Source organism: Parasteatoda tepidariorum, chromosome 5 (genome assembly GCF_043381705.1).
Source record: "Parasteatoda tepidariorum isolate YZ-2023 chromosome 5, CAS_Ptep_4.0, whole genome shotgun sequence".
Lineage (NCBI taxonomy): Eukaryota > Metazoa > Arthropoda > Arachnida > Araneae > Theridiidae > Parasteatoda > Parasteatoda tepidariorum.
The window spans coordinates 76,614,444-76,640,525 of record NC_092208.1 but is presented as its reverse complement, the minus strand read 5'-3'; the positions used below and the strand labels follow the sequence as shown (position 1 = coordinate 76,640,525).

Here is a 26,082-nt window from a genome sequence, read left to right as displayed (position 1 = left end):
TTCCTGTTACAGCCGTTTTAGATCACAAAAAAGATGTAGTTCAAAAATAATTCCTAAAACAGAAAAACAAGGCGAAGTTTTCTACCATAACCAACCACAGCTGATAGATTTATCAAAGTACTCCGGAATGGTTTTCCAGAACAGAACAAAAAAACGAAAAAAATTATTCCGAACCCGCAGAAATGTTCGATTTCATTGCGAAAGGATGTTCGGAAAGCGCATAATCTTCTTTATCTCTCCCATTGAACTAAAACGCAGTTTTTCCGGCAAAACTTTCCAGAATTCTAGATGATGGGGCATTTTATGCCGGACTTCTCCTATCCCCCTTCGAATAGCTTACCGGATCCGGATGCTGGGTATGGAAGGACGAGGGGTTGGACCAGGTGATGGGCGAGTGTTCTCTAAAGAAAGAGCGAGCTGGCTATCGATTTTGGGATTCGCTCCGGCTGCCGGATGGTCTCCCGGACGACCCGAGAAATCGATGCCGGAGCTCGGGGATGATTGCCAAGAACTTCTTCATCATGGATCTTCTTTTTGCCTTTTTTTACAGTTTCGTTCCTCTCCTGCGTATTTGTTGATATTGTTTTTTTTCTTCTTCTGTAAAATAGTGAGCCGTATTGCCATTTTTCTTTCCGTGTCAGGCCTTCTGAAATATCTTTTTTTAGTGTTCTTGAAAGCATCTTAATGCACGCATTTCGTGTTGGGGGAGAGAAATTGCTGAGTTGGAATGTTCTTGGCGAAGTATTAAAAAGAGCTTTTGCTTGAAACTTGGAAAGTGCTCTTCATTAGTTTCACGAATCCTTAATTTAAACCTTTTAAGCTGCCGTGAAAAGAATTACCATTTCTAATGGTGGCCATCAAATGATGATTTTTGAGAAAGAGCATTTTCTTTATTTGTACGGTGGGGGAAAAATCGAATTCCTTATTTTACATAATTATGGTCGTAAAAAACTGTAACTGAAAATAAAAAACTGTCTAATGCGAAGTCCGTTTTTTTTTTTAAATTTCTTTTAGTACAATCTATAACTCTCTTTAGTGATAAATATCACGTTGGGGGAGAATTGCCATTTTCTAGTGTGAACAATGGAGATGGATTCTAAAATAATATAATTAATAACACCAGCGAATTGTTAAAATCAATAGACTGAAATAACCAGTTATATGAAGGAAAAATAAGAGTTTCTTACTTAAAAAACCTTAATGTCCATTAAATTCGTTGTGTTTTTTTAATATTTTCAACTCTAAGTGTTTATAAAATAACCATATTTAATCTCTAAACATTGCACTTATTTTATGGATAAATTGTTTTCAATTAATGACAAGGAACATGTGGGACAATGGAATATATAGGAATGAAAATAAATACTAAAGCTGAAATGGGGCATATAGTGTAATAGATTATGTTGTTCAGTGATTATTGCAGAAAAAACATAAAAGTGAATAAGAATTCTGGCTGTCTTCTATTAAACGCATACTTCTCGAAATGTTTCGTCTTTCCGTCTGTTTTTATTAAACCGGTTTATAAATACATATAGTTATACATATATATAGTTATAGTACTTTATAGGAAGAACAGAAATAATTTGCATTTGAAATCATGAGTTATTCCATTTTCGGTTTTGATTTGATCTGTTAAAGAAAATTACAATTCTTTGTTCACACGGAGAAAAAAATTCTGGTAAAATTACTATAATGACATTTCTGGTAAAGAAACAAAAACTATAATTCATATTAAAGAACTATACTAAAAACTATACATACTAAAAACTATAATTAATATTAAAAAACCAAATTATAAGGTATTTAAACTATTCATTTGATAATTTTTCCGTTCATATGATAACGGTTTACCGGAAAATTCTGATTTTCAAAATTAAGACACATTTAGAACATTTAGTTTTTCTTAAGACACATTTAGAAAAAATACAAAACTGAAAAGTAAATTGAATCGAATAAATGTTCTTAGGTATCATGATAAAATTACCGAATTTCAGTACATTAACCGAATTTTATCACATATTATAAAACCATATTTTATGGTTAATTTAACCAAAATCATTACCAAAGTGCATCAGTAAAAACTACCGAGCTTTTTTGTGTTCCCATAGAATCAGAAACACGGTAGATTTTATTATATTCTGGTAGTTATAACCGTACTTTTTTTTCTCCGTATAATTAGTGCAACAAAATCTGAAATAGTCATTGTATTTGTATTTTTTCCACTAATGTAGAATTGTGGGATCTATTTTCCAGTGGCATTCTATTTGTTCGTTTGTTTTAGACATTGTTTTTTGTAACGATATGAAAAAACCGTCAGTTTGAAGTGATAAGTTAAAAGTTACCGATTAGTACATATATTTTTAATTTGCAATTTTTTCTCATTGACCAATAGTATTAATTTATATGAATCTCATTCATATGAATCTCACTGTATGAGTCATTCATATGAATCTCATTCGACTTAGAACTGTATACTCAGCATAATCACTACATTTATGCTCGTGAAATTTTCCACTTTTTTTAAGACACCACTTTAATGTTTACAGATACAAAAGAACTGAGCTTTGGACTCATATTTCTTTGCAAAATAACGAATCAAAAATGTATTAAATGATTGATGGTTATCTCCTATTTAGTACCACTGATAAATTTTTCTAGGCCAAAAGGAAACTGTGATGACATATTCTTATTTGACTAATGTAACTTATTTTTCTTTTATATTGTTTTTTTATTTTATTTGGAGCTTTAAAATAAATAGATGCAACACAATGGGATATCTGCAAATGACGTAGCGTGGGTATCTCGATCCTGATTGGTTGTTGAAACGTGACATTTGTTTACGTTAGCAACTGTTCTTTCCATTCTATTTCGAGTAAGCCAAACCCGTCAAGTATCGATTCTCTTAAGTGACTCATTCTATATTGTTTCTCAAAGATTCTTTCATAAAGATTTCAATTCTTTCCCTATATTTCTTACTTAACACAAAGACAGGCGCGAAGTCACGTAGAACATAAACAATTTAATTGTGTATCGAAGTTGCTAGGTACACGAAGCTAAAATATATCACAGTTGTAATAAAAGACCTAAACAAATAATAAATCTAAGTTAAGTAGAAGATGTAGAAGAGAAAGAATTATATTTCAATATATTTGATGTGTGATACGGTACTGTATATAATTAACTTCACGTTAATTAACATTCTAACTTATGTGGAGAAACTTAGCTTAACTTTAACGCGTCATTTTCCTTATAAATGATTAGCTGAGGTCATAGGTCACTTGTGTGGGTATTTGTGATATTCCTTCTTGAAGTGCAAGTACCCAATTGGCTTTTTTGTAATTGTAATTTTGTTAGTTATCAAATTCTTACTTACAAAAAAAAAAAAATTCCCTGAATAACTTTTGATCTAATGAGCGGATCTTCAGGTTCTAGGAATCAATCTTAATGGTTCGAGAGAGTGTCCTCAAATATATTTATTAATTACTGAAGACTATATTTTAAGTCATGATATCCAACATAAAAACGTACTTTCTACGAATAAATATACTCTTTTTTGAAGTATTCGAATTCTTATCTCCCAAAATATAGTGGTAGCCGCAATCTGGGAAATAGTTTATTTTACATTTTACACATTTCGCCTTATACTCGAGAACTTTTTAAGCGAATTAAAAAAATTTTGCACATAATTTTTATAATTCATTTATTCAAAGTTAATTCCATGCACAAGAAATAACTTTTGTAAATATATTTTTTTATTATTATTTTATTTAATAATGGTCGGCAAAATTTTAAACTTTAGGGTATAAAATTTGTTTACATCATTTTAAACATTGTAATTTTACATAGCAAAATTTGTACAAAATTGGTCTATCAGTTCCTGAGAAATCTGAATTTAATAATACGACTTTTTTAAAATTCGACAAACGTTTTTAAACTTGCATTCTTCGACAGAAAAATGGAGTAAAAATATCATTAAAAAAATAGCCTATAGGGGCAAAACTAATTTTAGACTTAGTACTCGAATGAGGCAAGGATCAAGTATTTGTAAAAATGTTCCATTTATTTTATCCACACGTTTAACTTATGTTCGAACCCTAAAAATTGCAGGGCATTGCGTTTTATTGCAGTTTAAATTAGTTGAATTGCAGTTTTAGAAGAATAAGTATAAATTTTAGTTAAAGAATTAGTTGAAATTGCAGTTTTATTCAAACATATGGTAGCTAAAATTCTGTGTGTTTAACAATGTTCTATTTATTTTAACCTCGTGTTTAATTTCTGTTCGAAAGCTGAAAATAGAAGTCGGATTGTGCGAGCTATCAGAAAAAGGAAATGGTACTTTTATTTGGTTAGCTAAGACAATCGAAAATCGTAACTATAGGACATAAATTTGGCTTCTATTCCATTTTCCCGCCAACTCTTTACAAAACCTAATTTCCCTTTTCTCATTACAAATAATTGAACTTTTTGCTAGAGGAGATTCTGATAACGAATCCATTTCCTCTTCCAATCTTAGGCTCTCTTGTAAATAACAGAAATAGCAGTCTTTGGAGACTTGGCGCCAGAAATGAGCAAAATTTTGTTTTGCGTTGTTGAAATACGTGATCTGTGTCTTCGTAATACCCAAATGCAGTTATTTATTTATAGCAATATGTAATGTTTCGTTCGCACCTTTTAGGTTAATTTTTTTATATATATTTTTTATAAAGTTGTAATAACTCTGAGATTTTGTGTTACGATATTCAGCATTTGAAATCCGTTTAAAATTTTACGCTTTATCACAATTTTAGTTTTAGAACAAGAATATGCGCGACTTCACAGATTTTTAGAATATGTATGTATGTGTAGAAATGTTTTAAATTCAAGAATAGATATAAAGCATTTTTTGTCCGAGCATGAATATTGCTTGCTGCACCCTAATGTGCCCTGAATTAATTTAAGCTTTATCATTCTTTACCAACAGATTGCTCTCTTTATCCCTTTTTAGTTTCATATTGATTAAACTCTTACTAATGTATATTATTTTGCTGTGATGGAACAGGAGATAGAGAACTCGCCTTCCAATTAGAAGAACCGGTTTCGAATCCTAGCGATGGCTGATCCATACGAAAATCCGCACCCGCCTTGCACCAACCAAGTGCTTACGTAAAATATCCTCAGTGGTAGACGGATTATCAATTAGAGTCCCCTTGCCGTCAGGCTAACCGTGTGGGGGGTTCGTGGTTTTCCTCTCCATGTGACGCAAATGCGGGTTAGTTCCATTAAAAAAGTCCTCCACGAAGGCAAATTTCACCCAATACTTGATCCAGGAGTTCCGTTGTCTTCTGAATTGTGTTCAAAATTACGAAGCTACGGAGTTGAACATTAGTAGCGGTAAACTCAAAATTCGGATCGGTTTTTCATACTACGGTTATAAAATAAAATAAAATGTATATTATTTTAATGTAAGCGTCGCTTTAGATTAGCAGAAATGGGCAATTCACAGAGCTGGGATTTATCCTTGATGACTTTACTATTCGGTGGATTTAGTTTAAGTTAAGTTAGATTAAGATTTGAAATTTAAATTTTAGTTTAAAACAATGCGAAAACTTGTGTGGCGTTTAACTGAAAATATTTCCAAATATTACTATTTTTAATTTAAAAAAAAACAGTTCTAAAATAATTATTTTGAATATAATTAGTTTTGGAAAAACTAGTTTCATCAATCATTGTATGCGGAATTTGTTTGGTACGTTTAAATTGTTCGAGATACGGAAAAATATGCAGAAAGTAAAATCAGTAGTGATGGAACCAAATCGATCTCTCTCTTTAACCTAACTATTGAGACCATTATTTCCAGACTGTTGCTGTACCCACGTGATTCGAATGAGTGATGACGATACAATAAAAAAGATACTGTTTTTTAGACCCAATGGAACAAGAAAGCGGGGAAGGCAGCGGTTAAGATGGGCTGACTCAGTGGAGTCTGATTCTCTTGCAATTAATGAAAAGAATAGGAGATCAAAGATAAATCGGAAGTCATCATGGAGAAATCTTCAGAGGAAGGCATTGGGTCACAATGGGCTGTCTGGCCAACTATGATGATGATGATGCTATACCCCATTTTTTGAGGGTCCAGAATCCGATTCTGTCGAAAAAAGTTTTTTCCGAGAAAGCACATTTTTGTGTGTGATTTCTTAATTTGAAAAACAGTGTGTACAAATTAATTAACATGTTTAAAGTTTATCTCTTCGAATTATTAAGATTGGATCTTCTATACACAATTTGTGTATGATTTTTAAATTTGAAATATAGTATGTACAAATTAATTAACAAATTTAAAGTTTATCTCCTCGAATCATTACATTTGGATCCTTTATATAAAATTCATTCGTTAGATAAAAAGCTATTATTGTGCAATGTTTTTTGCGCACTGTACACAGTCATAATTCAAACGACAATGTCAGTGAGTTTAATCTGCTGTTTAAAATTAATGATCGTTTCGAAACGATTTAATTTATTTATATTTAACAAAAGTCTTCCTGCTTCAGGGCCTTGAATTAAAATAAATCTGAAGTCATTTAGTATTGGGAAATCACACATTTAAGGAGAAGAACTTTTTTGCATGCGATAAAAGTAATACAGGTCTTATATTACGTTACCTAATTTAAGCGATTTATAAGTATTCGTTTCTTTTATTTTGCTTCAATTTTTCCTCATTCATCTATAGAATTTTAACCTTTTAACTTCATAGAAAACAGAGGAATTAAATGCTTACCAAAAACAAATGATGGTGATAGTTTTAAGCGCTGTTATTAAACTGAGTATATGGATAGTTTTACATAATATCATCTAATTAAGGGATTTGTTAATGACTTGTGAACATTGCGTAATAAAATAAAACATTTCCCTTTTAGTGATCAAACAGTATTTATGATAAGCACACAATGCAAGTTTTGCAGAAATGATGAGTCATGCATTTTCAAAATATTAATAAAATTCAAGCTTTCTTGCACAAAACTCTATAGAACCATTCGCTCAAATTTGCTGCAGCTTCAACGTGAAGCTAATGCGAATCACTATAAGGTTTTTTTTCCACCTTAAATAAATAAGGTAAGGTTCGGTTAGGTATTTTTAAATAAGGTTAACCGTGCTTCAGCTTAGTTTCATATTGAAGTAGCAGAAAATTTGAACGAATGGTTCTACACAGTTTTATGCCAGAGAATTAGCATTAACTCATCTTTTTAGAGTCTTTTATTTTTCAAAATGCATTTTATTAATATTTTGAAAATGTATGACTCATCATTTTTATACATTCCACATTGTATGCTGATCATAAATATACTCTTTTGTCCACAAGGAAGGAAATGTTTTATTTTGTTACACAATGTTCACAAGCCATTAACTTTATTTTTAAACGTGATTGAACAATGCTATTATTTAACTTGAACGAAGACGTGACTCCTTATAACTCTTTATTAGCGATGCAGCAAAGCTGTTATCCCGTATTATGAATGTATTATTGATTTCAAAACTAACATAATATGTATTTTTAAAAGCATAAGGAAAGAAAAAAAAACCCTCATCAAGAGACCTGAATAGAGGGGATTTTTTCGCGAAAAAAAACTGATGTTTGTAATTATTTTGATATAAAATAAAAAGATTTCAACTGGAACAAAGAAAGTTTAACAGTTTCAAAAATAAATTTCAATATATTTCAGATCTAACTTAGTCCGATCCGTTTTATTTCTATCTTATTTATTAGTTTGGATATGAGAGAACTGATATGATATGATATGATATACAGTCACAAAATAATGTTGGCTGTATATCATTAAAATATAAATTTTTTTCTTAAATATTTAGATGTTTTAAAATGAATTTTTTCTGAAAGCAATTTTTATTTATAATATTTTAACATTTCTATTTTCTAGTATTTTAGTATTTTTTAAGAAAGAGTGAAAAATTTGTTTTAGTAGAAAAAGAAATATAATGAGTATTTATGAGTTTGTTACACTGAAAAACGGATAAAAACTAAAAAGTAAGGAATGTAATAAGGGAAAAAAGCAAGTTTTGGGGCTTCAAAATATGTAAAAATTTGAAGCCCCAGTATCTCCAAAATATGAAATAAAAAACTTGTTTGTAATTTTAAGTTCGGGTATACCCAATTGTAGGATGAAAAGTTGTAGAAGTCAATCAAAAAATTTAGTAATAAATCAGAAAGAATTATAAAATTTTTAATTTCAATCTTCTTTATTTTTTATTATCACATAAGTACAGAAAATCATATTCTCCGGGAATAACAATCTTTTAAAAAATCATCTTCTAACATTATATATATCAGTTATATTTTTCTTCAACAATTGTAAGTTACATCTGAGTTGTAATCTATTTTCGTAAATCATTTCTTTTCTAAAGACAAACCACCCTTATATTTATAGACTAACTTAATAAAGTTCCACATAAAATTTACAGGAAAGTTTTCTAACGGACATTTCCGTCTGTTGACATCTCAAAAATTCTGGAAGCCTTCCAAGCATAAAACTCTTTAAGATACCAAGATGAGAGTATTAGCTTACAGCTTGCATAGAGAGATAAACATAAGGGATTAAAATGGAAGTTAGCAAAGTAAAAGTGCTTAATTGAATAATTGATAAAACAAAAGAGGTAGAGGGAGAGATTGTGTGCTGAACAACATCACACCAAAAAAATATATATTTGTGGAATTTTGACTAAAAAATTTGGAATATCATTGCGATATACGGTACGCTTTTTAAAAAATAACAGCTTCAATATCGACATTAATATCCATATTGAAGCTGTTAATATTCAGCTTTTATTGTTATCCATAATTGAAGCTGATAAGTAATACGATAGAAATCTGCTGCGACCTTAAAAAAGGTTCCAAATTTAACCATATTTCCGTTCTAGTTAAGTCTTAGTATTGTATAATCACGTTTAAAAAATACCTTAACTTAGCTAACTCAGCACCATATTAAGGTTACAGTTTGAGTTACAGCAAGTAAGGTTACAGCAATATGCTCATTCACCAAAATTTCTAATACCGTTTGTTACGAACAAAATACAGAGAAAGTGACTGAAGGCAGGAATAGCGAACGTGCTGAAATGAATCCAAAGCGCATTATTGGTGAAAAATGACGTGCTCAGAGATAAGTAATCCCGATAATCTACCCTCTTCAAGCATTTTTGAGGGACTTTATGATCTTCACGAATGAATAATTCATTATTGAGCTTTATTTCCGAAATTAACTTTGCATGATGTTCTAGTTGAATTAAAATGAGCAAACTTCATTTTCCGAATATTTAAGTGCCTTGTCTCTTTTGGGAATAGTTAAGTGCATGAACATAATTTCTTTTAAATTCTACAACGTCTCATTAAAAATTTATTAGTAGACTGTATAATTAATTATATGAATTGAAAATGTGTTAATTAAGTTAATAATATAGACTACTTTTATCATTAGTTAATATTTGAGATAACAGTTGAGTAGATGAAGCTAACAGTATGGTTAATGAAATTATCACTCATAAATAGTTATTTATAACTTAACTATTTTATCTACTGTAAGTTACATACTTTAGAGGTAAAACTAAATTTTATGTAATAGATTACAGTTTCAAAATGAAATAATAATTAAGTGGACAATGTTTAAATATATGTAATGAAATATATAATAGCATATTTCGTTAGATTTAAGAGTAAATATTAAATAATATTTAAAATTTCATAATTATAGAGATTCTCAATTATATTCTTTCAGAATACAGCCTTTAAGGGTGTTTGTCTTCTTTAAATACAGGTTCCACGACCCCGAGTCCTCTCCTCCTTATTCCCTTCAGGCTTAGTTAGTAATTTAATTGGTTATCGGTGCCTTTAGTATGTACATTTAATTTTAGTTCAATGAAGTCGATCATGGCTCTTCCGTGCCATTGTATTTTTCATTTTAACTAGTATTAGATTTTACCCTTAAATTAGTTTCTTGAGAATTTTCGTCGTTAAAATTTTTTTGGTACGAATAGATTAAAGAATATATTTGATGCAAAATTAATAATGTTCACTGTTATATGAAAACAACACGCAGCTAGGGAAATTCCTCATTTTGTATGTATTAATTCCTCAATTGTATGTAACGCATTTTAGTAAAGATAAAACATTTTATTTTAAACATTGTATTTGAGCTTGAAATATCTTTGTATGAAATAGGAACATTGTTTTATTCATATTTTTGAAAAAATGTCGTTTTACAATAATTGTAATGCTTTAATTGTTCTTGACGCGGAAGTGCCCCTTTTGTATTTTATTTATTTAAAAGCAATCTTAATATATATTTCGGCTTAATTTCGTATTGTTTAGTTTCGGATTGTTTAATTTTTTATAGTCATTATAAAGGTAGTTTTTTTAAAAAATTTGTTTAGAAGGTATAAAAGTATTTTTTTGATTAAGATTACGTTTAATTCAGTAACAAAAGGTTTTCAAACAAATTGAACTATCTTCATAAGTGTGAATGAATATTCCTTCCTGTAATTTCTGATGAATTAATTGCCATTGTTAAGTAGAAAATATTTTAACGGTTTTGTTTCGTCGTAGAATTAAAATATCTTTGTTCTGCTTTTTTAAATGGCTGTTCAAATCCTCAAATAAATTCTTAATTCAAACATCTTGCATAGACGATATTGTTTTAATTCTAACTGCATATAAGGCTATACACATAACTGTTTAAAAGTATGAAAGAAATTTACTTTCTTTAGAGATAAAACAATATAAATTTAATGAAATTAATTTTTGATAAGAGTAAATAAAAACTAAATTTCAAATTTTATATAATAGTTACAGCCTTATTTCATTACAAAACTCCTTTTAGTAAAAATCTATTCTTATTTTTAGGGTCAGACAATTCTTAAATGTTAAAATTGAAGAAAAATATTGCTGATATATACTGATAGAAAGATATCTACGATCAATCTATAAATCGACGTGGAACCGGTTTTTTTGAAAGTGTATACGAGTTTTTACAAAAATTAGCTACTCTTTTTTAAGAAACTTTTTTGAAGTACAATAAAGAATTGTTTTCTCGAATAGAGATTCTTTCAAAATTTTGGGAACAAATAATGTTGGTATGCTCTTTGAATGTAGGGTTGCATATGGTATGAGTTAATTTATTTCACCTCCTGTTCCTATCTTTTTAAGTCAAAGAGAGCATTTTATTCACAAACAAAAGTTTATTTGATAACACCACCTTATCACACTACTGTATACTTTAAAACAAAGCAAAATTAAATATTTTCGGGTGAAAAATTATTTTACATGTCATATTTTTTTTACCATGCCCAAAAAAAAAAAAAAAAAAAAAAAAAAANAAAAAAAAAAAAAAAAAAAAAAAAAAAAAAAGAAAAAAAAAATCTCCCACAATATAGTTTTTGATTCGGATCTTCATATTCTAGGGCTCAATCTTAATGGTTCAAGGGGGCACTTCAAATACGCAGACGATGCAATCAAATTAATGCAGACGATGTTTTAGTAACGAAATCAGACACAGAAAAGTACTTTCTCTGAATAAACATGCCTTTTTTTCGACAGATTCGTATTTCTGACCCATAAAATATAGGGGGTACCCGCAATCTGGGAAATATGATTAAAATAGCTTGGTCTGGAGAACGGTCTAAAGTTTGGATCCCTTAATGTTGCTTTTAGTTTTTGCGTATTTCGTCAGATCCCGAGAACTTTCTAAGCAAATTAAAAACTTTTTGCAGACAATTATAAAATTCGTTTATCCAAAGATAACACCATGCAAAATATAAGTTTAAGGATATATTTATGAATTTAATTAATAATAGTCGAAAATTTTTTGAATTGTATATAAAAGTCTTTTTACATCATTTTAAGGAATGTAATTTTACATGACAAAATAGAAAGTTTGAGCGAAATCGGTCGAATAATTCCTGAAAAATCGAATTTTAAAAAACTTGTTCGTTTACAATTTGATTTTAATTTTTTAATTTTGGTATTTTTTTCCGTACACTGCTCATATTTAAATATTAGACAACACCAGCTTAAAATGATGGCTTCTTAACGATATACCACAGCTTAAAAGGCGATACTTATTCAACAATCAACTTCTTGCAGTTAATCCCTATTACCTTAAACAATTATTCTCCTTAAAGAATATTATCTTGTCAAATTACTCACAAGATAATCTTCCTAATAATAACAATCTAACGAGGTTACCTCTTTAAAATTCTTCATTAAAAACCTCTAAAGAAAAACCTCTCAATAAATAGTTGGGAGTATATATAAAAGCCTCTTGTTTAATTCAATAAAAGAAGGGTCTGAACCTGAAAAATCTATGATCTCTCTTCGTTCTCATAACGAGCGTGAGAATAGCGAGTGAGCCATCGCCCACCTATTGTTCCATTGTAGAGAAGTCAGCGTCCAGACCTTCCATAATTTAGATTGCTTCTTTCCACTCTGCTTACTTGATCAGCTTGAATTGTGCTTCTAATCTAACGTAATTGAGGCTGAAAATTGAATGCAATTGGTGTGAGTGGAGTTGGGGCATTGTGACGTCATGGTGTTTTAACTACCAGGGAAAATAAGCGTATGGAATATTATTTCAGCCAAAAGCCAATCTCCGATTCTGATTGGCTTTTGATGATGTCATTTCTGTTGGAGAATACCATTATTTTTCATTACGTAAAGGGGAATTTTATTTTTTTGTTGGAGGGAAGCATTTTATGGTTTTATGCTCCATAGCATTTATTGAATGGTGATTTCAAGTCACTAAAGAATTGGAAATAATGTAACAATTGACATTGTGTAGCTTAAATGAAATAGAGATTTAGTTGGTTAAGGTTAACCTGAAAATTAAATAAAAGCATTAGTAATAAAAAAGAAATATTTGTACAAAAATGTGCTCGATAGGATTTATTTATGAATGATTACAAATCTTTAAAAAATCAGAAATAATGTAACAATCGACACAGTGAAGCTCAAATCAAATAGAGATTTAGTTGGGTGAGGTTAACCTGAAAATTAAGTAAAGGCATTAGTAATAAAAAAGAAATATTTGTACAAAAATGAGCTCGATAGGATTTATTTATGAATGATTACAAATCTTTAAAAAATCGGAAATAATGTAACAATCGACACAGTGAAGCTCAAATCAAATAGAGATTTAGTTGGGTGAGGTTAACCTGAAAATTAAGTAAAGGCATTAGTAATAAAAAAGAAATATTTGTACAAAAATGAGCTCGATAGGATTTATTTATGAATGATTACAAATCTTTAAAAAATCGGAAATAATGTAACAATCGACACAGTGAAGCTCAAATCAAATAGAGATTTAGTTGGGTGAGGTTAACCTGAAAATTAAGTAAAGGCATTAGTAATAAAAAAGAAATATTTGTACAAAAATGAGCTCGATAGGATTTATTTATGAATGATTACAAATCTTTAAAAAATCGGAAATAATGTAACAATCGACACAGTGAAGCTCAAATCAAATAGAGATTTAGTTGGGTGAGGTTAACCTGAAAATTAAGTAAAGGCATTAGTAATAAAAAAGAAATATTTGTACAAAAATGAGCTCGATAGGATTTATTTATGAATGATTACAAATCTTTAAAAAATCGGAAATAATGTAACAATCGACACAGTGAAGCTCAAATCAAATAGAGATTTAGTTGGGTGAGGTTAACCTGAAAATTAAGTAAAGGCATTAGTAATAAAAAAGAANGTTTTAAAAAACTTTATTTGTGAAAACCTTCAGCGTGGCGGACAGCTGGCCGCCTTAGGTGGCTAGTTAGTAATAAAAAAGAAATATTTGTACAAAAATGAGCTCGATAGGATTTATTTATGAATGATTACAAATTTAAAAAAAATCAGAAATAATGTAACAATCGACACAGTGAAACTCAAATCAAATAGAGATTTAGTTGGGTGAGGTTAACCTGAAAATTAAGTAAAGGCATTAGTAATTAAAAAGAAATATTTGTACAAAAATGATCTCTATAGGATTTATTTATGAATGATTTCAAATCCTTAAAAAATCGAAAATAATGTAACAATCGACACAGTGAAGCTGAAATGAAATTGAGATTTAGTTTGAAGGTTAACCTGAAAATTGAATGAAGGCATTAGTTATAAAAAAAGTATTTATACAAAAATTAACTCGATAGCTTTTATTGAATGGTGATTACAAATTAATAATGTAACAATTGACTCAACGAAGTTTAAATGAAATAGAGATTTAGTTAGGCAAGGATAACCAGAATATTGAATGAAGGTATTAGTAACGAAAATAACAATTGTACAAAAATTAGTTCGGTAGCATTTATGGAATGGTGATTTCAAATCACTGAAGAATTGGAAATAATGTAACAGTAGACACAGTGAAGCTTAATTTAAATTGAGATTTAGTTAGTTAAGGTTAACCTGAAAATTGAATAAAGACATTAGTTGTAGAAAATATTTGTCAAAAATAAATTGTTTGATCCATTTAACTGCCTTAAGTACTTTTATTTGATAATTTTGTGTCTTTGAATTTACTGTTACTTACTAGTATTGTTTATAAATCTTCATTCATCACTAACTATCTTTAAATTGTACCATTTATAAATGCCACATTTGTAGACTATAAAAGCATATAACTCAGTTTTAAGAAAAAATGATGCATTTCTAATGATGTTTGATAACTCTTTGACGCAGATGAGATACCGCTGTCCCTTATATATATATATATATTTTTTCTGATGCTCAAATTACAAGATATTTTAATATTATTTAATTATGTAAAAAAAACAGTAATAATTGCTGAAAAATATTTGCTTGGTTATCAGAATTATGTATCTACAAAAATATCAAATCCAACAAAAAAAAAGTAGTTTGGAAATTTTTCTTTTCATTCATATTCCAAAATTTATCAATAATTGATTTTGTAAGTTAAAGTAATTTCAGTGAGGAATATCTGTTTCTCTTAAATCTAAGTAACTGCAAATTGAAGCAAATTTGAAAAATTATTGTTTGGAAGTTAGCCGTGTATGAAAATTTTTACTTTTAACGCCAAAGAAGACACTGGCGTCTCATACTGTATTTAATAGCCAAAAATTATTAAAATGCTGAATAAATTTTTCGTTTTTGAAAAATTAATATGTTTAATCCTTGTTGCTTAACGTTTAAAAGAAATCGCTTTTATGTTGCGTATATTGCCGTGTTGTAGCCGTGTTGTATTGTTTTTTTTTTATTTAAAAAAAATCAGCTGCCAATGAGCTTAGTAACATAATTTAAAATTTTTTTGTGTTCAGAGTTAGTTTAAAATCTTGATATTAATCACTCATATAATTAGAGAAGAAAATTTTTTTTATCTATTCGCTGATTTTTAGAAATCAACAGAATTGTTATATTTGTGGCTATTTTAGCTTACTGTTTGAGTTTAGAATAAACTGTAATTTTACTTTTTTTTTAATTGAATAAATAAATAAATAAAAATTAGAAATATGTTAAAATTAAACCTCAAGCTCTGTTTAACACACAAAGGATTGCTTAAGAATTATTTTTTACTTGGAAAAATTTTCTGATATGTAATATTTTAATCAAACACGGGAGTAACTAGGATTCTGAGGTTTTGCACACCAGCGATTCCCTATTTTTATCTGCAATGGAACCTTAAATTATCAAACTTCTTACGCCGGAACCCCAACTCAATGAAAAAAAGTATATAAAAATAATTGTGAACGTATTCAACAGTAATGTAGTATTTTATTTTAAGATTAGTTAATAAGACGAATAATTTTTTTAAATCGTTAATCTTTAATAATCTTAAATTATATTTTATGTCCTACAACTAAAAAACGTTCTAACTTTCCGAACCTTTTTAACTCTTCCATGGAACCCAAGGGTTCCACGATTGGGAATCGCTGTTGTACACTAATAATTTGCTCCAAAAAAGTGCTCATTTAAATATAATATTTGAAAGAAAGACATGATTGTGATATATTTTTACGGGAATATTTAAACATATAACATATTTCACACAACGAACAGTATAACACATTTCTTACGCTTTGGAGGGCAAGTTTTAACTTATTGACAAAATAAAGGTGATGATAAAGGTGACAATATATTTAAGGTGATTATTGACAAAATAAATAAATTATTTTATGGCTGAATTTTGTAAACTGTGCAAAATTCGATAGTTTATTTTTAAACTTATTTTACTGAAATACGAATAATAAATATAAATATAATGAATATAAAAATAAAATATAATTGTAGAGTTTCATCCTAAATTGAATAATTTATATTTTTCGATAACCTTAAATCATATCGTGAAAACATAAAAATATGACCATTGTAACCCGATCCGATAAATGAAAATTAGATTGACCTCAGGCTTAAGTTGTTATTCGTGTAAAATATTAATTGTGCGATACAATTACACTGATGACCTACATTCATAAAATTAGAAATGGTCAATGTAGGTATATTCAGTTTCATTAGATTTATCATATTTCAAACAATAGCCTTAAGCATCGATCTTGATATTGCTGATACATAGCATTAGTCAATAATCTATCATAATTTCTACGTATGGAAAGATGGGTGGTGATTTTATTGTTAGTATCAAAAGGTTAAAAATAGATGTTTATTTTTACTACCATAATTTATAACTGTGTTCCTAATATGTACTGATCTTATTTTTTTTATCACTGTCTTAGTTATCTTTTTATAAATCTCTGATTAATTAATAAGTTCATAAATTTAATGCACAAATGTATTTAATCATTTTTTTTTAATGTAAATCTTCCTTTAAAAGCGATTGATTATCTATTGTAAGCGTTGACGCAATTTAGTAACTTTTTGAAAATTAAAAGAATTGTTTGAAAATTAAAATTTTTAATTTATTACTTATTATATTTTGTATTGAACTATGATAGTTAACAAAGCGATTTTTTATTTTGTTTTATCTGTTATGCAATCAGCATGCGAACTATTTTTAAACAAATCAATAAAAATTTCCTTTTCTGATTATAGTTTAGAGTTTTAGAATTTCATTAAAAGTGGAATTTTCTTATTTTTTTTAAAAGCGTACAAATTGCAATATTAAACTGTTGCCAACTGTTTTTTTTATTTTTAAATTCAGGTTTTAGATTTTCTATCTGTAAAACAAAATTTAAAGTTTTGTTTATTGAAATTTAGATGATTCTTAATTACTGAGTTATTCATAATAATATAATTATATCATAATAATATATTCATAATAATATAATTATATTCATAACATATAATTATATTCAGAATATATAATTAAGTTATTCATAATAATATAATATAATTTAGTAAATAAACTATTAAAATACAATTACAACAATTTCTTAAGTAGTTCAAAAATAAGTTTTGTAAATTAAAATTTTGGTGAATTTTTCTTCGATTTGCAGTCGTTTTATTTTCGGTTTTTCCTCTTTAAACCAAAATATAGATTTTGGTCTCTCCTTTGAAGGAAATGTTTTCAGATTGAGATCCTGAAAACCTCAGCATCGTAAATGGGTTGTATTCAATTTAGTGCTGCCATCTAGTGCTTTACCTGTCATTTAGATCATAAATTAATTCACATCTTGAATTTATGATTTGAAAAGTTTAAAGTCTGAGTAGAGATATTTTGGATTTAGATTTCATTTTTATTTATTTAGTTTTTACTTTATTGCTATGCATAATATTTTAATTTTATTCAAAACATTTTTAAAAAACTTATTTAATTTATTAAAATTTTTTAATGTAGAAAAAAAATTTTTTTTTTTAAAAATAAATAAGTAATTTAAAATAAAATAATTAATTAAAAAAATTCGAAACATAATTTCAGACAACAATTTATTAATAAATTTTAATTCTCTAGTATTTATTTACCGGTTAATAAGCGTTATTTGTTTATTTCTTTAATTTTCTAATTCAGATTCAAGTCTATTCAATAAAATCCTATTTTTAATGAGGAAATAATTTTATTTAGAATTTCGTAATCATACTCTGTCTTTTTTTTAATATTGTTATTAATTGATTACTTGATTGTTATTAATTTATTGTTATTAATAACATGAAATATCTTATAATCTCTTACCTACTATACTAATCTATTAATAATTCTATTGCATTAGTAATCCAAACAAAATTGTGTTAATCTATTAATAACTTTAATAATCTATAAATAAATAGATTCATTTAAAAAATTTTGTACGAACTCCGCCTAAAAGACATACGGTTATTCAAATTCATTCCCTCAAGTGAGAAATCATGTATTGTTGTTTTCCCCACATGCATCATTTTTGGCCAATTTGTGAAGCAGAGAAACAGTTTGTAAGGCGAAAGTAAATATAGCTATACGGAAGATAAGAGGAAGATTAATCGTGTTCTTCGCTTTGGTATTAATGTTAAATAATTATGTTAAATAACATTATCTCATTAATATTAAGACCTTTCAACTGTTTTTTTCTATCCCCCCCCCTTCTTTAGATGTGAAGAGACTTTTTGAGCATCATAATGTAACAACTGAACTTAAAATAAAGGCAGTATTAAAAAAAAAAAAAAAAAAAAAAAAAANCCCCCTTCTTTGGATGTGAAGAGACTTTTTGAGCATCATAATGTAACGACTGAACTTAAAATAAAGGCAGTATTAAAAATAAAAAAAAAAAAAAAAAAAAAAAAAAAAAAAGAGAATAATGAAAAAAAGAAGAAATGGATTAAATTCCGAGAAATTAATTTATGTTGAAAAATAATTTTAGTTTAAAAAAAAAGTTAATAAAATTACAAAAAAAAACATGATTGTTTTTGTCAAAGTGAAATTTTTACGTTAAAAATTTTAAGTCAGATATAAGATCCTTTTTATTCTTCATTGAGATTTATGCATTTAACAAATAAATTCTGCACAAGTCATTCATGATGTGTAATTTTTTAGTTGTTTTATTTGATGGGGAAACTACGGAGATATTTAATTTTTTTCGAAAAAACACCTAGTCTTAATTTTTTAACGCTGAATTTTTTTAAACATATTTTTCATAATTTTTTATTAATTGTGGTCAAAATAAGTGAAAAATATTATATTGAGAATTTTAAATACATTGTTGTTTTTTTCTGCGTAAAAGTTAAAATGTTTCAGACGCGGCTCGCTTCAAAATTATAGTTTTTCAAATATGCACTTTTTTGTTGTTATTTAGATTTAAGAGAAATGAGTGATTATTGAATTTTCTATAATTTACGAAATTAATTGTTGATAAAATTTTTGAATATTAATAAAGAAAAATTTTCGAACTACTTTTTTTTTGGATTTTATATTTTAGCACTATTTTAAATTCGATTATCTGACAAATATTTTTTAGTAACTATTAAACTGTTTTTTTTAAATAAATAAAAGGCCGAAAATTCTTTTTGCTTGTAATTAGAGTGTCAGAAAAAAATATACATATAAAAGGGACACCGGCTTCCTATCTGCGTCAAAGGTTTAAACTAAATTCCTTAGGTTTCCAGACTATATGTTTTTGTCGGTAAAAAATACTGACCCCGTTACCCTCGCCATGTCATTGGTCTGGAAATTGTTGAGTCTTAATTTCCAGGACTTCCTGGCCTGTCGTCTGGCTGTTACATAAATGCTTTGCATTAAAAAAAAAAAAAAAAAAAAAACTAATTTTAAATAAACTTTTTAGAGTTTTGGAAGATGTGTTTTGGTTAGTAAAACATACAGCCGCAGTGGCTCAGGGGATAGAGCGTTCGCCTCCCAATGAGGAGTACCAGGTTTAAATACCAACGGTGGCTGGTTGATACGAATTCTGCTCCCGGCTCGCACCAACCTACATTGCTGACGTAAAATAACCTAAGTGGCAGATCTATCTTGGATTAGGATCCCCTTTTCATCGGGCTAACCGCTGGACGTTTTCGTGATTTCTCTCTCCACGTAACTAAATGCGGGTTAGTTCCATCAGAAAGTCCTTCTCGAAAGTTAATATGTTCTAATGCTTTATTCAAGAGTTCCTTTGTCTTCTAGGTTGGGTTCAAAATTACAAGGCTACGGAATTGAGCATTGGTAAACTCAGAATTGGTTCGGCTGTTCAACGCCGGTAGTAAAATAAAATTTAAAATTACTGACCAATTAATTACTTATTATCAAAAGCAAACTAAATATTTTTTTCTGGGATTTTTTTTCTTCATATTTATTTATAATTTTGTTCATCTCTGTCAGAAAAAAAAAGGAGATTTGTTTTATTTATCAGCCTCGTTAATACGTTATATCTTCAACGTTTTACTCGTACTTTGTCAATCCCTGTCGCTGTCAGCAAATGAAATCCAGCTGTCAAATCATTTTCCCCTCCCTCTAATTTTCCTTTCCAAGAATCTTGACAAAAAAGGGGAATTGGGGGGAGGGACGGGTTTCTGAAATAATAAGCAGATCTTTTCTGGGTATAGAGACGCGTCTTCCTTTTTACCCTTTAAAAGAGGAAGAACTTATTAAGCAAAGGAATAAAAAGCAGAAGTAATAAGTTTCAGGGTAAAAAAAAATCTTATCACTTTGCTTCTTTTGGCAGGGAACTTACGAAAAGAATTAACGATGTTGGGATAGCGGAATGGAGTAATGGAAAAGAATGAAAAATAGATTTGAGGAGCTAAGAATTAAGGGATTTTTTCTTCTTCTTACTCTGCTGAATTTTATTAGCTTTAGACGCATTATTCTGAAAATTTATGACAGAAGATTATCCTGTCTGACGGATAAATTAAAGCAGAACTATAACCGTAACGTAAGAAAAAATATAAGTAAATATTCTAGGTAAACAAAGGCAATTTTGTTTTTCCTTGCTTATGTATATTCACAAATAGATTTTTGTGAAATTGTGAAAACTGTTATGCTGAAATTGAAAGCTGTTTCGAGATAAAATATTTATTTTTTGATATAGTTATCGTTGATATTTTATGCAAGGTGTTAAAAAAAAGGTTTGGAAAGGGTCAAAAGCCTCAATAAATAAAAGTGAAACTAGACATTTTTAATATTTTTTAAAAGTTATCATCTGATTAACTCAATCGTTGACTCCCACCCCCGAAAGTTGGACGGGGGGCAGTTAGGAAATCTTAAATATGAACCATTACTTTCTCTTAATGCAGAGTCGTATTTTCCAGAAAAAAAGTAATCCTAATTGAGGTGTAGATTCATGCATTTTGATCGACAGATGGCACTGTAACCGATTAAGTTAAAAATGGTACAAACTGCTTAAAATGTAACTGAAAATGTAAACAAAATGTTTCAATATTTTTTCAAAAAGAGATTTATAAATTTTTTTTGAAATCGTCTTTTCTTTCCTTTTTATTAAAAATAAAAACAAATAAAACTAAAAAAATATTTTTTTCCCCAAACAACCAAAAAAAAAAAAAAAAAAAGAGAAGCACTGCATTTTAAGAATTCTAGGGGGTTAAAATCTAGCCAAAGGACTCAGAAAGGTTAATTTTAAAAGACGAAGGTGAAATGAGTTGGTTTTGAAACTAAAGGCTTCAATCGAGGAATGAAAAAAAACAAGAAAAAAAAAACAGTTAAATTGTTAGGAGAAATTTTTGAAAATTTTTTGTGTAGCTTTAACGAGTGGAAGCTTTTTAGATAATAATAAAAAAACGTCGATAATTGTAGGTTAAGGATAAAAAGCAAAAGAGTAAAACACTAAACATTTTACCTGAAGAAGGTTGCAAAAAAAAGAGAGTGGCGTTGAGATTGTGAAAAGAAATAACAAAAAAAAAGGAACAAAATCTGAAAAAAAGACATTAAGAGATTAAGAGTTGCAATTCTTCTTCCCGTTGATCAATTTAGTTTTTCCTGTTATCGAAAACACAATGTTTTATCCTTTGATTTAGTTTCCACTTGAGAAATTCTCAATCAGTACATTTAATAAGTATATTTTAGTATTGGTAAAAACAACATTAGTTAAGAAACATTTTATATTAGTAGACTCGGTAGTTTAAGAGAATTTTATTTAAAAACTAATTTTGTCAAGTGTTTTTCTCTAAGTAGGAATCGAGTAGATCTACACATCATTTTTGTGGTGTTTATTTAGATTTTACACAGTGTATAATGAAACTATAAACATTTTTACTAAGTTCAAATCGTAAATAATTAATATGTTTAATTGAGTTACTGTTTTTGTGTAAAAGTGTCATTCAATAAAAAGATAATTTATTTTAATTATTAATTTCACGTTCTAAAAGAATGCCAAACTTTTACGTATTTCATAGTCAAACAGCTTAGTAAAATATATGTACGATAAACTTCAAAATTTATGAAATTTTTGATTCAGTGTAAACTAAGCTAAAATATTCACATTTATTTGTTCCATATTTCGCAATTTTAAGTATTATCAGTGAAAGGCATTTAACGTATTTAATTTTATCTTTATATTAAATTTAAAATATTTAGCTCTTGTTTAAATATTCAAAGCATAAACTTTTTTAGTGAAACGTATCATTACAATAACAATTTTTGCATACTTTTAAATTTTTGTTACGGGAGTAAATTTTTCATTCTGTTTACGATTTTGATAATTGAAATTCTTTTTTGTGAGTTCGATCCCCATCCGGCCGAAAACTCCCCCGTGTAGTAAATGGTGACTGATGCATGTTAAATCTGTCGTGGCACAAAGTCCTCCATGTTCCCACAAAAAATCAACACCTCTGGGGGTACTGAATTAGAGAATGATAGTTCTCTAGTTCAGATCAAAATTGCGATTTGTGGATGAATGGATGGATGCATGATTGAACTTTATAAACTTTTGGAATAACAAACATAGGAATAACAAACTTTTAATATTTTATTGTTTTATTTTTGTTACTATCTGAAATATTTTAATTCATTTTTTTTATTTTAATAAAATGCGAATTCTTTAATGTTAGATGTTATCTATAAATCACGACTAGCAACATCAGTCGATTTAATATCTTAAATTTATAACGCGTTTTAAATATTCATACGGTTCGACATTTATTCATTTGATTATTTTTTTTTAATTAAATCAACTCGAATGAGATACAATTCAAAATAAATTGTCTACATTCAATAAGCTAGTTTGATTTTTCTTTCAATTTACAGAAAAACCTATTCATTTAATATTTCGATCGAGTTACGAAAAGAAATAGAAAGTTATTGTCGGGAAACCCTTTTCATAAGTACCTTTCATTAATTAAACTAAAAGTGTTTATATGAAAATGTAGATGCTATCTTAAATTAAATTTTCTCTCGATCCTCTCAAGTTATCTCGAAAAACGGTAACCGTGACCTCCTTCGTACGAAAAAACTAACTTTTCCGTTGTTTTCTACCAACTTTTCCTTTCCGAATATTCTTAACTAGCTAAAAAGTTCTTTTAAGGCTTCTATTGTGATTCCAAATAGTTTGTTCCTAACAACTTTCGCTTCAATTCTTTCTTGTTTTATCTTCTCGACGCTTCCCATCAGACCTCTGCTTTCTTTGCCTCATTCACTACTTCTTTAATTAGCATTTTTGCTTTCTTTAGTTCTTGGAAAATTATAATGAACTGTGGTGCTCTCTCAGATAATTTTCACAAAAGCTCGACGACTGCTGGCTGACATGCTTGGTTAAGCATCTTTCCTTTCTCTCTCTCTCTGGTTGGGTAAAATGGTTAGAAAAATAGGTTTCGTGTTTCCATTTTATTGTAGTTTCCGAATGCGAGCACGATTCTGAAATCCTCTCAATTGTTTTGTAAGCGCTGACAAGAACCAAGAGTTTCAAAGAAATGTTGAATTTATATTTTGAAGTTCCGTGTTTCTAATTTCATTTAGTATGGAGAAGTGAATGTGGTATGTGCTATTAAATGTATACTTTGAATTTAATTTCGCTGTTCCGTGTTTCTAATTTCATTTAATATGGAGAAGTGAATGTGCTTAGAATGTGTTATTAAATGTATATTTTGAATTTAATTTTGAGGTACAGCGTTTTTAGTTTCATTTAATATGGAATAGTGAATATGACATGTGCTTAAAATATGTTATTAAATGTATACTTTGAATTTAATTTTGAGGTCAGTGTTTTTAGTTTCATTTAATATGGTGTAGTGAATGTGGTATGTGTTTGGAATATGCTACTAAATGCATATTTTGAAGTTCCGTGTTTCTAATTTCATTTAGTATGGAGTAGTAAATGTGGTATGTGCTTAGAATATGTTCTTAAAATTAGAAAATATATCTTCGGAGCTAGTAATTGAATGTAGAACAGATACGACGGTAGCTAGTAATTTAGTGTTGATGTAATACTGCAAGAGCTAGTAAGAGTATGTAAAATGTAAAAGATATACGTTAAGATCTAATAATATAACAATGAATGTAGATGTGTCAGGTAATAAATGAGAATATTTTGTTGAATGTCAAAGAGATACGGTGAGAGCTAAGTATGTTTTTTAGAGATACATAGTGAGAAGCAATAATATTCTATAGAATATAAAAAATATGTATATAGTGAGAGCTAGTAATATTCCATTGGATAGTGAAGAAGGATTATATAACATTTTATAGAATGCAAAAGTTAAAATTAGAAAGTATAAATTTGTTGGAAACAATCGGAATTATATTTTTTCCTATCCCTGGATAATGAAATACTAAGGAGAGATTGCTCTTGAGTTGTTAAAAAAGGTTAACATTGTTCGAACTTAAATTTTTTTTTTTATGTATTTCGATACCAATATACTTTACTGTTAAAATGTTTTTCTAAAAATAAAAAAAGAGAAAGAAAAAAAAATCATTTCCATAGAACAGCAAAAAATGTTGGTTTAATGATTATACTGCTTTGAATTATACAAATTTTGTTAATACGCAATCAAACATATTATCGTTAAACTAATAATTTTTTTAACTAATGTTTTTCAAATTTTATTACATTTACATGTATGTCAATTATCGAGCACAATGAATTAACTTACTGCGTGTAGTATGTATTAATTGCGTGTAGACATCACGTTTAGAATTTTGAACAGGAATAGTTTGAAATGAAAATGAGCATATTTTATTTCTTATCATATTTAAAACATAATGAATGGGAACACCTGAATACTTATCTCTGGATTTATTATTATTATTTTTTTTAAAATTTCAAACTTCTACGCTTTTGCATTATCCCGATTTATTGATTTTTGTCATTTTGATTATTTGCTCTAGTTGTTAAATGTTTATTATTGAATTAATTGGATGGTAGTAAAGTTTCTAATTTTCATTTGTAAGTGCAACATATTTACATTTAATCATTTTTTATTCTAGATGTCTGAAGGCCGGCAGAGTCAAGTGGTTCTGCTGGATGATCGAAGACTGGACATACTTATTAAGGTAAACATAACAAATTTGAAAATTTAGTTAGTAAATATTTTGAAATTTTTCTGATTGAAAAAAAGTGAAAAATATTATACAACATGATCATATCATCAAAAAAAAACAATGACTACATTTTTATAGTTATAAACCTCTTTTGATTATTACTAGTAAATACTACTACTAAGGTATTATTTACCTGTGAAGTAGTTTGAATACTACTTAATTTTTTACGCTCTTTTGAACTATCAAGAAAATATAAATCATTGTTCCTTCATTGCATTTTGTAACTAAATATGCATTATTATTAAACTAAATATGTATACTAAATATGCAGGGCCGGCGTTAATGATTTCAAATTATTAGCCAGTAAATTGTCCAAATATCAAAAGTATTCGCCAATTTTCGAAAGTCTTCGCCAATTGCAAATCTTAACAATTTTTTATGATTAATTTTTTTTCCCATAGAAAAACTATTTTACGGTAATTTGTTTCAGGTTTATATTATTTGGACCCAATTCTAATTGGATATGCGGCCCATCAACGAAAATTACTCTAATCGAATGAAAAATACTGATTTGTTTAGAAAAATTTATTTGGACGTAATTTTAAGGAGGGAGTTAAATATATATTTTTCTTTCCTGTGGAAAAAAATCATTCACCAAAACTCTATTTTTCGTCAAATTTACTATTTTATCTCACTGGACGAGGTGGCGAATGTTTACCGCAGGCCCTGAACATGCATCATATATTTTGCTTAGTAA

General features: G+C 28.2%; 1 protein-coding gene across 14 annotated transcripts in view; it reads left to right on the top strand.

Moving 5' to 3' along the window:
- The window catches only part of LOC107451338 (FERM domain-containing protein 4A), a 135,830-nt gene that overhangs the window by 69,612 nt on the left and 40,136 nt on the right, over positions 1 to 26,082 (top strand). For 13 of the 14 annotated variants that reach the window (XM_043051979.2, XM_071180635.1, XM_043051975.2 and 10 more), the window contains exon 2: positions 25,272 to 25,337. In XM_043051979.2, coding sequence (XP_042907913.1) covers positions 25,272 to 25,337 — 66 coding nt within the window. Of the gene's footprint in view, positions 1 to 23,691; positions 23,823 to 25,271; positions 25,338 to 26,082 lie in introns of those variants that run through there. The other variant, XM_071180639.1, reaches the window with a different exon arrangement.